This window comes from Mastigoproctus giganteus, chromosome 8, assembly GCF_048544385.1.
Source record: "Mastigoproctus giganteus isolate SK-2022 chromosome 8, ASM4854438v1, whole genome shotgun sequence".
NCBI lineage: Eukaryota > Metazoa > Arthropoda > Arachnida > Uropygi > Thelyphonidae > Mastigoproctus > Mastigoproctus giganteus.
Genome location: NC_143582.1, coordinates 214,616,269 through 214,632,306, shown reverse-complemented (window position 1 = coordinate 214,632,306; position 16,038 = coordinate 214,616,269). Strand labels below are relative to the sequence as shown.

At 41.0% G+C, this 16,038-nt stretch overlaps 1 protein-coding gene across 1 annotated transcript in view; it reads left to right on the top strand.

Annotated features, from left to right (window-relative positions):
- Positions 1-16,038, top strand: part of LOC150082261 (spermatogenesis-associated serine-rich protein 2) — a 269,773-nt gene that overhangs the window by 78,502 nt on the left and 175,233 nt on the right. Inside the window, exon 3 of the mRNA XM_090380081.1 lies at positions 15,425-15,533. Within this exon, the coding sequence (XP_090236207.1) occupies positions 15,425-15,533 (109 nt within the window). The remainder of the gene's footprint in view (positions 1-15,424; positions 15,534-16,038) is intronic.

The window sequence follows — 16,038 nt, the reverse complement described above, 5'->3', positions numbered from 1 at the left end:
GCCAAAGATAAAACTGATCTGCTAGCATCATACTTTTCTTCTAACTTGTGTATCAACGTTCTTTGTAAACCATCTACCATTCCCAGTGCACTCCATTCAATAACTGCTGTGGCCTTCTGTCAAAAGGATGTAAGAAGAATTTTGAACAGTGTATGCCACAAAAGCATCGGGTCCTAATGGTATTTCTCTGCTTGTTCTTATAACCTGTGCTCCTGAGCTTACTCGTGTTCTGTGTCATTAGCATTAGTAGAGGCATTGATGCAAGAAAGCAAGCTTATGCAGCATCAGCCAAAAAAAAAAAAAAAAGAAAACCCACTTCCACTTCACCCCTCTGTTCGTTCAAAATACCTGTCCAGCTGAGCCTTAAACTTATTTAGGCTATCAACTTCCACGACAAGGGATGGAAGTCTGCTCCACCAACCAACCACTCGCTGGCTAAAGGCAAATTTCCGCACGTCTATCCTACATCTGTCTTTCCTCAATTTGAATTTATGCCCTCTCAGGTGATTATTCTGAGCGAGAGGAAGAATCCCATCAGCATTGAGCATGCTGAAACCATTCAATGCTTTATACACCTATCAGATCACCTCGCAGGTGCCTGGTCTGCAGACACTGTAATTTGCAAAACTTAAGCCTTTCTTCGTAAGAGCACCCCCTTTGTTCCATTCACTAATCTTGTTGCTCTTCTCTGTACTCGTTCCAGCAGCTCTACATCCTTCTTGAAATGATCCTCCAGACCTATATACAGTACTCTAGGTGTGGCCTGACCATTGCCTTATACAAGGGAATAATCACCTCCTTATCCCTGCTAGAAAAATTTCTATATATCATTGACAATACACCATGAGCTACTCTTGCAGCCCATCTGCACTGCTCAGAGAACTTCATATCTGCCTGCACAACCACCCCCAGGTCCCTTTCATTCTCTACCACTGTCAGTGTAGTACCACAGAGTTGATACGTTGCTCTGGGGTTGCTGTTTCCCATGTGTAGTACTTTACATTTGTCAATGTTAAACTTCATTTGCCACCTCTCAGCCCATCTGCTCAACCTTTCCAGATCCTGTTGCAGCAGCATAGTGTCAGTAGTGTCCTTGACAACCCTGCCTACCTTTGTATCATCTGCAAACTTGGACATTAAGCTTGATATACCATCATCAATATCATTTATGAATACAGAAAACAATAATGGACCCAACACTGAGCCCTGAGGGACTCCACTAATAACATTAGTCCACGACGAGCAGTGTCCATTGATTACCACTCTCTGTCTTCTCCCCCTCACCACCCCTTTATCCACAGCAGCTATTTGCCTCCAATATCACACTGCTCCAATTTGTGCAGCAGTCTTCCATGTGCAACAGTATCGAAAGCCTTTCTAAGATCCAAGTATATGATCTCAAAGTTATTCCCTGCATCCAGTTCCTTTGTGACTGCATCATAGTATCCAATCAAATTGGTCAGGCAAGACCTACCCTTAACAAAACCATGCTGTGTCCGAGCTATAACTGAAGTCTTGTCTAAATGATCCTGCAGTGCTTCTTTAACTAGTGCCTCCATTAATTTTCGTGGAACAGAAGTTAAACTCACAGGTCTATAATTGCTTGTGTCAGCCTTTGATCCTCCTTTGTGAATTGGGGTGACATTTGCACATCTCCAGTCTGTGGGTACCTCCCCTGAGTCCAAGGAAGCTCTCATAATTATGGCTAAGGGTTTGCTTACTTCCTCTGCTGCCTCCTTTAATATAACTGGATAGATCCCATCCACCCCGGGTGCCTTTCTTGTGTTTATCTTCAACAATTTCTCCTCCATTTTACTCTCAGTTATTACAAGATTCTCTAGCTTACTGCTAGAGTTGAATACACCTCTGGCTTTCCCCTCGCTAAATAACTCATGTGTGAATGTCGATGCAAAATATTCATTTAGTTTGTTAGCTACCTGAGCAGGATCATCAACAGTTGACCCATCGATATCAAGTGGACCAATCTGATTCATCCCCTTCCTTCTAGAGTTTACACAAGTAAAGAACTCTTTGCTGTTTTTCTTTGCATCCCTTGCCAAAGATTTCTCATAATCTGCCTTCGCCTGCCTAATCTTCTTTGTAACTTGGTTACAGATCAACTTGTATCTATCATAGGCTTCTGTGTCGTGTTAATTTGTATGTATCCCATGCATGTTTCTTCTCTGCCATATGCCTCATCAGTTCATCTGACATCCATTTAAGCCTAAACCTTGAACAATATTTCTTAGTTGGTATGTAAAGCCTAGTAGCTTCCAAGATAAGTTCTTTGAATGCTTCCCATTTTGCATTTGCTGTTCGTAACATCATCAGTTGGTCCCACTGTATAGAATTTAAATACTGTCTCAGTCCATCGTAGTCGCCTTTACGAAAGCAATAACCCTTCCCTTTACCCCTAATGGTAGTTACCTCTTTGAGTAAATCCCACTTCAGCACACTGCGATCACTGCCACCTAGTGGTTCATTTATCTGTAGATTCTTAATGCATGAAGAATCACTGCTGATAATCAAATCAAGAGTATTCCTCCCTCTAGTTGCCTCCCGAACATGCTGATGCAGAAAACAATCGTCCAATAAATCCACAAAAGCCTTGCTAGTGTGTGAGTGACCAGCCCCCAAATTCCAGTCAATATCTGGGAAATTAAAATCTCCCATTATAAGACTCTGATTTACTGGCCCACTCTATTTCCCTGTACAGTTTCTTATTATACTCATCAGAGTCATTAGGCCTATAGCACACTCCTACTCTCAATTTTGATCTCCCAATGCTTATGTCACACCAAACTGACTCGCCACTGCACTGTCCAGCGATGTCTACTGGCTTCACTTCCTTGGGTTTTATGTATTTCTTAACTAATAGCATAACCCCTCCTCCCTTCCTATCCAGTCTATCCTTTCTGTAGACGTTGTACTCCCCAAATTCCAGTTCTGCATTCCTTATATCTGTGTGACACCACGTCTCTGATATCCCAACAATATCTGCCTTTGATGTTTTGAGCAATACCTCAAATTCATCAAATTTATTTACTAAACTCCTAGCATTGGTGTATACGCAAGTATACATGCACCTATTTCTATTCTTAGCTACCCTAACACAACCCATGTGTTTACTTTTACCGCAATGACTCCCAGCAGTCTCTGAAATATCCTGAATCTTGTTTTTCACCTTTTTTCACTTTCTTATTCCACAGGTGTTTTTTGCCTTGTTTGAAATTTGCTCCTGTCCAGCCAGTTCTGAAAAAGGGTGACAAATCTCTCCCATCCAGTTATCATCCCATTCATTTACTTGTACTCTTTCTAAATTAATGGAGAAATCTGTTAACTGTCAACTTTTAAACAACAGTAAACCCTCATTAATCCGGATCCCTGTAATCTGTACGTTGCTTAATCCGGACAGCTCTAAAAAAAATTTAAAAGTGTGAAAATGAAAGGTCAGTCAGGCTCAAAGTTCAATATGTATTGTGTCAGAGGTCATTGGGCCACAAACAATCTGGTTCCTGGCTGCTGTTCAGACAGTTGTATTTTTAATGTAAATACAATGTACATACATATTTTTTTTAAATTTAAAATAAACATGTTTTTACTGTTACCCACGTACATTATATTGTTTAAATAAGCTTTACCCACATTACAAAGCGTATTTCATATAATCCAGACTTTCATTAAAACAGTCACCCCTCAGCCCCTGTTAGTCCGGTTTAATGAGGGTTTACTGTATCTGCAAATCTTCCATCTGATTAGTGATTGTCAGTATGGATTCCATCAATGTTGATCCACTGGTGATATACTGACTTATGTTACTCATCTATAGAAAAATTCAATGGAGAAGTTTGAAACACAAGCAGTTCCTCCTGACCTTTCAAAAACTTTTGATTATATTTGGCATAAAGGTTTTCTAAATAAGCTTTCATCTTATGTTTTGTCAACTGTATTTTGTAATTGGGTATCCAGTTTTCTCTCTGACCACTCACACTGCTTGTGATGGCAGATGGCTCTGTCTTCTAACTTCACTAATTAAGGTGTTCCTCAAATGTTCATTTCTTTCTTCCATCTCTTTTACTCTTGTATATTAATGATTTTCTTCCATTGACCAGAAATCCTATCCAGTTTTGCTGATGACAGCACAATGTATTCCCCCTTCCAGTTTTAGAAACCTAGCCCTGCTCAAACAACTTCAAATTCTCAAATATCCACTACCAATTCTTTAAATGTTGATTTCCTGGTAATTCTCCATTAGGCCAGAGATAACTCAGTCGACTTCAGTTATGTCTTATATCTCACAAAAAAGGATTCTTCTGCTCTTATGCTCTTCTTCGACAACACTCTGATTTCTAGACAAGATCACATCTCTCTATTGAGGATTATCGACTCTTATCTCTCTTGGCATTACTTTTCCTCCAAACAGCTATTTATTCTGTACAAATCACCAATCTGCCCTACCATGGAATATTGTTCCCACATTTTGGGCAGTGACCCCAAAACCTCTCTCAGGCTTCTAGATTCCATTCAGAAGAGGGCAGTTAGGTTAATTAATGACTCATCTCTAACAAAGTCTCTCCACTATCTCATAGATACTCTGTCTGCTGTATGCCTTTTCTATAGATACTTCCATGGGCACAGTTCTTCTGAATTGGCTTCTGTAATTCCTGCTCTCTTCCAAACCAGTCCAAATACATGCTGCAACCAGTGAGCATCTTTTTACTGTCCAACTTCAATCTCACAGAACCAGCTTTTCGTCTTTTATTCCTTTTACGTCTGTTTTCTGGAACAAACCTCTCTTCATGTGTATTTCCTGAAAATTACAATCTATCGAAATTCATGTCTAACGTCAAGTATCTTCTTTAATCTTCTTAGACCTCATCCCGTGCACTGTACTAAAGGTTTTAATACTTTTCATGCTTGGGATTTTCATTAAAAAAAGTTATTCTATATTAGTATGCATGAAATAGAAGGTGTTTGGTTTTTTTTGTTGCACTTTAAAATGAGTGATTATACTCTGGCCACCATTCAACTTCAAAAACTAGTTATTTAATTACTCAGGTTTGTGATTGGGAGTGACTGATGTTTAACTTTTAATTGATGATTAACAAGTACAAGACAATGCTGAAAAAAAGCCATGAGTTAGGGTCGAATTTGAAAGTGCTTGTTAACAGGACAGACTGCTTCTATAGGGATGGGATATACTTAAATAGAAAGAGTGCAAGAATTTTTGCTGATGCTATCGAGGCTGAGTTAGGTGGGTCGGAAAACTGCTAGCTTGGGTGGGGGATACACGGACTAATAGATTAACAGTAGCCGCTGGCAGAAGTAAAAGTGATTCTTGCACTACTTCTATTGAAATGCAATTGAGCAGCAGCCTGGAAAGCAAGGCAATGGAAATTTCCAGGACTGTTGGGAGTCATAGTGGAACAAGTAAATACATGGGCTGTGTTAGGATAACTAAGAGTAGAAACAGGTGCATGTATATTTGCATGTACACCAATGCTAGGAGTACAGTTAAATTCGTTAATAATTTTATTTATAAATAGTTATAAATTAGTTATAATTATATAGTTATAAATTATAATAAATTTATTTATAAATAGTTATAAATTCGATGAGCGTGAAGTGCTAGTCAAGACATCAAAGGCAGATATTGTTGGGATATCCGAGACATGGTGACATAAGCAGTGCAGAACTGGAATTTTGGAAGTACAATGTGTACAGAAAGGATAGACAGGACAGGAAGGGAGGAGGGGTTATGCTATTAGTTAAGAAACAGAAAATCTATGGAAGTGCATCCAATTGATGTTGGCGGACAATGCAATGTTGAGTCTGTTTGGTGTGACAGAAGCACTGGTAAAGTAAAAATGAGAGTAGGTGTGTGTTATAGGGCTAATGAATCTGAGGAGTATAATGAGCAATTGTGCAGAGAAATAGAGTAGGCCAGTAAATTAGAGTGTCTTATAATGGAGGATTTTAATTTCCCGGACATTGACTGGAATTTTTGGGTCTGTCACTCACACACTAGCAAGGCTTTTGTGGATTTATTGGATGATTGTTTTCTACAGCAGCAGCATGTTTGGTACACAACTAGAGGGAGTAATACTCTTGATCTGATTATTAGTAATGAGTCTTCATGCATGAAGAATCTGCAGATAAAGGAACCATTAGGTGGCAGTGATCACAGCGTGCTGAAGTGGGATTTACTCAAAGAAGCCCCTCGACGTGGGCACCTGTACGTGGTGAGAGGACCTCCCAGTGATGCTGCTGGTTTTCCAGATTAGCATCACTGGGATCCAACGCCCATACCTTGGTTCCAGGGTTACAACATTGGAATCCGGCGTGTGCAGCCGTGCGCCACGACCCGTGGAAGCGGAAAGGGGGATCCTGGTGGTTGAGGGGCCCAGCCTTAATACACCACTTTGGCCCCTGCTTCGACGAGACGGGTGGTCCCGGACTGGCTCGACTGGGATCAATCGGCGGGTGGTTTTATACTGCTAGGGTCAACTGCGTTCCAATAAGTCTCCCTCCCTATGGTCCTGGGACGGGATAAAGACTTATTGGTAACGTGGGTATGGTGTTCTAAGCGAACTCGGCATCCCATTCGTGTACGCAGTACCTGCTAGTTCACGAGTGGGCGTCCCCTCGTAGGGCTCCGTGGTGGGTGAGGTACTTAGGCATCAGACATTTTCTCTTTACTTATATGAGTAATTTAAATCCCCTTTCTTCTGGGGCCCCAACAAGGCCCCTACCTAATCGAAATGAAGACGCAGAAAACACCTCTGCAAAAAGAGCCAGGACTGAGGATACACCATCATCATCAGTGACACCGCTTTTCCTCATTCTCCATTCCACCGGAGAGCAGTCCATTGGGAAGATGTCACCCTTCTTTATCCAGAAAGGATTAGAAGGGTTGGCAGGTTCACCTAAAACGGTAAAAAGACTGCGTTCTGGCGACCTTTTGGTCAAAGCTTCCACCACCAAGCAAGCGGAAAAAATCATAAAGTCTACATCCATAGGGGGAATACCTATCATCGTAACCCCTCACAAAACTCTAAATTCTTCACGTGGTGTCATATCAGAGTGGGACCTTCTTCATGTTTCTGAAGAAGAGATCTGCTCTGAATTAAAAGAACAAGGAGTGACAGCTGTCAAAAGAATATCAATGAGAAAGGATGGGAATCTCGTCCCTACCCGAGTTCTCATCCTAACGTTTAACACCCCACGGCCTCCAAGTTCCATCAAGGCAGGCTATCTAAACTGCCCAGTGAGGATTTATATCCCAAACCCACTGCGGTGCTTTAGATGCCAAAAATACGGCCATTCACAAACATCTTGTCGTGGTTATCCTGCCTGTGCTCGATGTGGTGTTAAAGACCACGAGAGCAAGGAATGCTCAGCTCCAAAACCTATCTGTGTCAATTGCCAAGAAGAGCATCCCTCCTACTCTAGAGCATGCCAGCGGTGGAAGGATGAAAAAGAGATCCAAAAGTTAAAAACAGAACTGAATATCTCCTACCCAGAGGCCAGAAAACGTATCCAACCAATAAATAGCGGGAAACCTTCATATGCCCAGAAGGTTTCTGCTAAGTGCACTATCGGGACACAAACTGAGATGACTATACCACCAAAAGAGTCATTCACCCCGATTGCACGCTATTTATTGAGTTCTCAAAAGCCCACCAAAAAAACAGTCAGTTGCCACTCCTATATCCGTACCTCCTAGTGCTCCACCACTACCAAAACCAAGTGGTAAAGAGCCTCAAGTAACAACAGAAAGAATGGATGTAGAGAACAAGGAGGTACAGGATGAATCAGTCTTGGAACTCTTTGCGGAGGAAGAAATGGACACGGGACAGCGTCCATTCTTCCCCAAAAAAGATAAAGCCAAGACTGATAAAAGTAAGCCCTCAGCACCTCGGAAGCCACCTGATGGACCCACCAAGCCAAAATAATGGCTAAATTCCTACAATGGAATTGTCGTGGATTCCGGCGAAATACAGATGACATCAAGGCCCTCCTGCAAAAGCACGAGCCAGTTTGCTTTTGCTTGCAGGAGACTTATCTAAAGGCAAATGATGATCCCACCATGCATAACATCACAATCTTTCGTAAGGATAGAATTGCGGATGGTCCTGCTCATGGAGGAGTGGCTATCCTTGTGAATAATCAGACCCCAGTTCAGCCCTTGCTAATTACAACCAGCATAGAGGCTGTTGCAATTCGCCTTACAGTGGGATTTCTATTAATGGTCTGCTCTATTTATTTGCCACCTGGACTGACATCTCCCAGGAAGACCTTGATGATCTTGTAACGCAGTTGCCTCCCCCTTTCTTACTTCTTGGGGATTTTAATGGACATAACACCCTGTGGGGTAGTGCTAACATCACTGGAAGGGGACGGGTCATAGAGCGTATGCTCAATGACAATGCCCTTTCCCTTCTAAATACTGGAACAAACACCTTCTTCCACATGCCTACCCGTACTTTTTCTGCCATTGATCTCTCTATCTGCTCCCCTTCTCTACTCCCTTCACTCACTTGGGAAGTGGAGGAGAATCCATATGGAAGTGATCACTTCCCTGTGATAACCTTGTTACACAGTGGGAGACCATGTCTTCCTTTTAGGTTACTACGGTGGAAGTTTGATCAGGCTGACTGGAATGCCTTCCAACATCAGGCAAATTTTGACCTCAGTACAGTCAGTCAGGAGCCTATCAATGACGCAGTAATGTACATCACAGAAATCATTGTCCAAGCAGCTGCGAATGCTGTTCCAAAAACATCTGCCCGGTTTCCACCATTTCCCAAACCTTGGTGGAATTCACAATGCACAGCAGCAAAAAAGGCTCAAAACCAAGCATGGGGGATATTCCGTCGATATCCTACCACTGTTAATCTAATAGCCTTCAAGCGTGCACGAGCCAAAGCACGCTACATTCGCCGTCAGAGTCAAAAGGAATCATGGATCCGTTTTACATCATCTATTAACCAGGCTACCAATTCTAAGGTAGTCTGGGATAAAATCCGGAAAATGAAGGGAAAATATACATCCCACCCTTCTTCAATCCTAGATTATAATGGATGCACTATTGCAGATCCAACTGCAATAGCCAATGCTCTTGGGGAAACATTCTCTAACATCTCCGCAACATCTTCGTACTCCCCAGAGTTCCTGGTCCTGAAACATAAAATCGAAAAGCAGGCACTCAATTTCAAGTCCAAGGGCCTCTATCCCTACAACGGGGCATTCACTATGCAGGAACTGAAGAGAGCCCTCACTCTTTCTAATGCAAGTGCTGTTGGACCAGATGGCATCCATTATGAAATGATTAAACGTCTTTCACCAAAATCTATGGATTATCTGCTCCTTCTATATAACAGAAGCTTTATTGAAGGGCAGTTTCCGGACTCCTGGCGGAAGGCAATCGTCCTTGCTTTTCCTAAGCCAGGAAAGGATCCAAAAGTCACCACCAATTATCGTCCTATTGCTCTGACTAGCTGTCTGTGCAAAATCCTGGAGAGAATGGTTAATTCTCGTTTAATATGGTATTTAGAATCAAATGACCTTCTCTCCAACATCCAGTGCGGCTTCTGAAGGAACCGGTCCACTTTGGACCATCTTATTCGATTGGAAACATCCATCCGGGATGCTTTCCTAAAACGCGAACACTTGGTGTCGGTGTTCTTTGATATGGAGAAAGCGTATGACACAACTTGGAGATTTGGCATTTTAAAAGATCTGCATAGCCTTGGTCTTAGGGGGCAACTACCCATTTTTATTAAAAACTTTTTAGCCAATCGATCTTTCCAAGTTCGTGTGGGATCCTCACTCTCTTGTTCCTTCAGCCAAGAGGAGGGAGTACCACAAGGATCAGTATTAAGTGTCACGCTTTTCGCCATCAAAATAAATTCCATCATAGAACAACTTCCTCCAACTGTAAACAGTGCCCTCTATGTTGATGACTTTAGCATATTTTGTCAGTCATGCAACATGAGGGTTATTGAAAGACAACTGCAGAAAGCCATTGATCGTCTCAATTCCTGGGCACTTGTTAATGGCTTCAGGTTCTCGCCGGAGAAGACCGTTTGCGTACATTTTTGTCGCAAGCGTAATCTTCATCCTGAACCTGAATTAAGGCTCGGACAAAATGCTATTCCAGTAGCACCAGACACAAAATTCTTGGGACTCATATTTGACAAAAAGTTGACCTTTCTGGATCATATCCGTCAACTCCGCATAAAGTGCACAAGAGGGCTGAATATTCTCCGCTTGCTCTCCTCTACATCTTGGGGAGCAGACCGATGTACCCTTCTTCGGATTTACCGTGCACTTGTGTGATCCAGACTAGATTATGGGTCCCTGGTTTACAATTCGGCCAGAAACAGTGTACTTCGTTGGCTGGATCCTGTCCATCATCTGGCTCTCCGTACCGCTATTGGAGCATATCGAACATCTCCAGTCCAGGGTTTATATGTCGAAGCAAACGAACCGCCGTTATCGCTTCGACGTAAGCAGTTGTCTCTAAACTACGCTCTAAAACTGAAATCCCTGCCAGATCACCCTAAGTGGCTAACCGTTTTTGAGCCACAATGGGAAAATTTGTACAACACCCGTAAGACTGCCAATCGTCCTTTTGGTATTCGTGTCCAAGAGCTACTCAAAGAACTGAATATAAAGGTAGACAAGGTTGCCCAAACACCAAAGCAACCCCGGACATGAGCATGCCAGGGTGGAAACCCTGGCATGCTCATGTCCCGGCATGTGACTTGTCCCTTAGAAATTGGGGAAAGTCGGACACTCCATCGTCTGTCTACCTGCAGCTTTTTTCAGCACACCGAGCTGAACATTCTGACTTCGCGCCAGTCTACACAGACGGCTCGAAGGCGGAATCATATGTGGGATCTGCTGCTGTCTTTAGAGACAGCACTACATCGGAGCAGATTCCCTCTGAATGCAGCATATTTACTGCAGAGCTGCATGCTATAGAGTTAGCCTTGGATCACATTAGTAAATGCCAATACCAATGGTTCATGTTATATTCCGACTCTCTCAGCGTGTTACAGGCTTTAATAACTGTGAGATATAATCCTCATCCAGTTCTGTCTAGCATTCAGCAGAAGATTCACGTTCTCCATGAACGTGAATATGATATCCGCTTCTGCTGGATTCCCAGCCACATTGGAATTAGGGGAAATGATTTGGCTGACGCCGCAGCCAAATCAGCAATTCCCAATAATAACCACTGCCTGTTAGTCCCCTATACAGACTACAGGCAAATAATACATCAAAGTATACATTCCCAATGGCAGGATTCGTGGAATAGACAGACTGCGAATAAATAATATCATATAAAACCTGTAATTGAACCGTGGCAGTCTAGTTGTGCAGGAATCGTAAGGAGGAAGTTGTTCTTGCCCGGACCCGCATAGGACACAGTCATTTAACTCATTCGTTTTTGCTGAGGGCTGATGACCCTCCTATGTGTGAGTCCTGTGGTACTATTTTAACAATCAGACACATTTTAGTTGACTGTACCAGTTTTAGAAATGCTCGTTTTACCGCTTTTAACCATCTGACTGAGCCGTATACACTCAGTCAGATTTTATCCGACAATGACCATGTGTCTCCTATTTTTAATTTCCTAAAATCAGTAAACCTTTTTAATCATATTTAAAAAATATTATTTTAAGATTTTTTATTGTTACTTGTTTACTGATATTTGTCTGTTACAGTTATATACTTGTTTTTATAACCTGACGTAGTGACCTAATTCAGTAGGTCACTGAAAATTTTTTACTTTTTATGACCAGGTTTTGGCGCATTATAGCCATAGATGCTGATGCGCCAATAAAACTCAACCAAACAAACAAACAAACTCAAAGAAGTAACTACCATCAAGGGTAAAGGGAAGGGTTTTGCTTTAGTAAAGATGACCATGGTGGTCTGAGACAGTATTTAAATTCTATACAGTGGCACCAACTGATGATGTTACCAACAGCAAATTCAAAATGGGAGGCATTCTAAGAATTAATCTTGGAAGCTACTAGGCTTTTCATACCAACAAAGAAATATTATTCAAGATTTAGGCCTAAATGGATGTCAGATGAACTAATTAGACAGGTGACAGAGAAGAAAAATGCATGGGATATTTATAAATTAACATGTGACACAGAAGCCTATGATAGATATAAGCTGGTCTGTAACCAAGTTACAAAGGAAGTTAGGCAGGCAAAGGCAGATTACGAGAAATCTTTGGCAAAGGATGCAAAGAAAAACAGCAGCAATGAGTTCTTTACTTATGTAAACTCAAGAAGGAAGGGGATGAATCGGATTGGTCCACTTGATATCGATGGTTCAACTATTGATGATCCTGCTGAGGTAGCTAACAAACTAAATGAATATTTTGCATCAACATTCACACATGAGGAGTTATTCAAGGAGGGGAATGTCAGAGGTGTATTCAACTCTGGCAGTAGGCCAGTTATATAAAAGGAGGTGGCAAAAGAAGTAAGCAAACTCTTAGCCATAATTATGAGAGCTTCTCTGGACTCAGGGGAGGTACCCATTGACTGGAGATATGCAAATGTGACCCCAATCCACAAAGGAGGATCAAAGGGAGACAAGTAATTACAGACCTCTTAGTTTAACTTCTGTTTCAGGGAAATTAATGGAGGCACTGTTTAAAGAAGCACTGCAGGATCATCTAGACAAGACTTCAGTTATAGCTCAGACACAGCATGGGTTTGTTAAGAGAAAGTCTTGCCTGACCAATTTGATTGGATACTATGATGCAGTCACAAAGGAACTGGATGCAAAGAATAACTTTGATATATATTTGCATCTTAGAAAAGCCTTTGACACTGTTGCAAATGGAAGACTGCTGCACAAATTGGAGCAGTGTGTGGCATTGGAAGCAAATTGCTGCTATGGATAAAGGGATGGTTGAATGGGAGAAGAGAGCGAGTTGTAAACATTGGACACTGCTCTTCGTGGACTAACGTTAGTGGAGTCACTCAGGGTTCAGTGTTGGGTCCATTGTTTTCTGTATTTATAAATGATATTGATGATGGTATATCAGGCTTAATGTCCAAGTTTGCAGACGATACAAAGGTTGGCAGGGTTGTTAATGACACTAATGACAGTACAGTGCTGCAACAGGATCTAGAAAAGTTGAGCAGATGGCTGAGATGTGGAAAATGAAGTTTAACATTAACAAATATATAGTACTACATATGGGAAGCAGTAATCCCAGAGTAATGTATCAACTCTGTGGTACCACACTGACAGTGGTAGAGAATGAAAAGGACCTTGGGGTAATTGTGCAGGCTGATATGAAGTTTTCTGAGCAGTGCAGACGGTCTGCAAGAGTAGCTCATGGTGTCTTGTCAATGATATACTGGAATTTTTCTAGCAGGGACAAGGAGGTGATTATCCCCTTGTATGAGGCAATGGTCCGACCACATCTTGAGTACTGTATACAGGTCGGGAGGCCTCATTTAAGAAGGATGTAGAGCTGTTGGAACAAGTACAGAGAAGGACCACAAGATTAGTGAATGGAACAAAGGGTTGCTCTTATGAAGAAAGGCTTAAGTTTTGCAAATTAGTGTCTGGAGACTAGTCACCTGCGAGGTGATCTGATTGAGGTGTATAAAGCCTTGAATGGTTTGAGCGTGCCCAATGCTGATGGAATTCTTCCTCTTGCTCAGAATAATCGCCTGAGTAGGTGATTATTCTGAGCAAGAGGAAGAGGGCGATTATTCTGAGGAAGATTCAATTTGAGGAAAGACGGTTGTAGGATAGATGTGTGGAAGTTTGCCGTTAGCCAGCGGGTGGTTGATTGGTGGAACAAACTTCCATCTGTCGTAGAAGTTGATAGCTTAAATAGATTCAAGGCAGAACTTGACTAACATTTGGAGCGAGTGGGTGGGTGAAATAAGGGTGGTTTTTTTTTTTTGATGCTTTTTAAACTTGCTTTCTTGCATCATGTGCCTTTGCTAATGCTAACTATCCAAAAGGTTGATAGTAAAATTGATATTTCTTATTGGATCAATCAATTTTAATAGAAGATTTGGAAATGAGATGTATTTCAGCCAGGTTTCTGCCTTGTATCCTCATTGAGGATCACAGTGGTGGTTGAGTTCTTGCATTTCAGGATCATTGTCAATTTCATGCTACTAATCCAAACTTTGTTTTTTCCATCATTACTGGTGATGAATCATTGCTATGACCCAAAAACAAAGGCCTGGTACTCCTGTTAGAAGATTCAGTCTTCTCCATGGCCTAAAAAATTAAGACAAACTTGATCAAATGTCGAAGATCATGCTTATATTTTTTGATCTACAGGGCATTGTTATTTATGAATTTATCCCACATTGTCAAACATTTAATTAGGAAAAGCATAAAACAGTTCCTTGCTGAGTGGATGATGCTGTTCAGAGAAAATGTCCAGGCATTTCAGTAAATCGGTGCTTGCATCATAACAAGCCTCTTTACACTCGGCTCTTTACATTCAGAAATTTCTCATGATGCAATGTATTACTGTGTACCTCCCTAATATGCTGCGCTTATCAGAATTAGTGCCCTGCGAGTTCCCCCTCCCATCACAGTTGCCAAGCTGCCAGTTTGGTATCCTGTAACTTTGTTGCAGATACAGTAACTTTAAAGACTATTTATTTGATGCCCTGTGAAGGTTCCTACTTTCAGTTTTGCTTCTGTTAAATTGGGAAGCACTTTCCCATGTTTGACAAGTAGACAAGATTGAATGTTAACCTTTCACAACATTGCTGTCATATATGAGCATAGGCAAACATTATTCTGAGGTAATACAATAAATCAGTGTCATGCCTACCTCCCTAAATTATATTAAGATATACGTATTATGGGTAAATACAAAAAATTGTATATGTAAAAATAGCGAGGTGATGTGAAATTTTAAGGATTATTTTTGAAATTTATGTAAAAAAATTGACTGCAAACAGCTTATATATTAGTGGAGGTAAAAATCATGTGGGCGAGTGTAATTAACGTCGAACAGTTATTTTGGAGATAGACCTATCAGGGCCTGTGTGAATACACCAAGTTTAAAAGCTATTAGCAAGTTAGGTAGCATTGGGGATAATGATATTTGTCTTTCAGTTAAACATAGGCCCTTAACATAAGGTCCCCTCCAATGAGACTTTGTGGAAGAGGCTTGTGTTTAACTCTGTCTTCAACGACAGAGTTAAACATAAGCTTACAGATTTTATTTTGAATATGATGTTTTACAAAAAATCTCTATTTAATGGAGAAAAACATCACTTTGAATTCAGTGTTTACTAATTACTAAAGAGTGAATAATTAATCAGGCCCCTCAAACTGTTGTAGACCTGTTTAATTAGTGTAATAAATTATACTAAGTTTTCATTTCAATATTTCTTTTCAGATCACAAAAGTTCGTGACGTTTTCCCCTTTAAAGATGAAGAGGAGGTTTTACTTGTTCTTCAGTTCTATGACTATGATGAAAATGTAGTTATAGATGCTTATACAAGAGGTATTTATTTCATGTAAAGTAAAATGTTACATTATCATATGATAGTGCCACAGATATTTTCTTTGTATTTTAGATGCAGAGAGTGTGAGAAATTGAAATCAGAAGTTATTTCATTTGAGTGCCTTGGAGTGAATTAAATCGGAGGAGATGTCAGGTTCTTGTGCATCAACAGTTTGATGTCTGCTCTCCATACATCTAGCCCCAGTGAGGGGTCTCACTGTGGCTAGATGTATCTTGGGCTTAGGTACTGGTCCAAGAGGAGATTGTAATTCAGACTGACTCAGTGTTACAGAAATAGGTAACACCTGTGTAATAATAATGATGGTGGTAGTGAGGAGGAAATAGGATCAGGAAATAGTTCCTGACAGACAGGGTCTGTCAGGAACAAAAGTTAAAGGTGTAGAACAGTTATAATTTTTTAAGATTACAAAATGGGATGTTATGCATACTGTAACTAATGATATTAAACAATGGTAATGAGTTTTCACTTTATAATTCTTGTCAG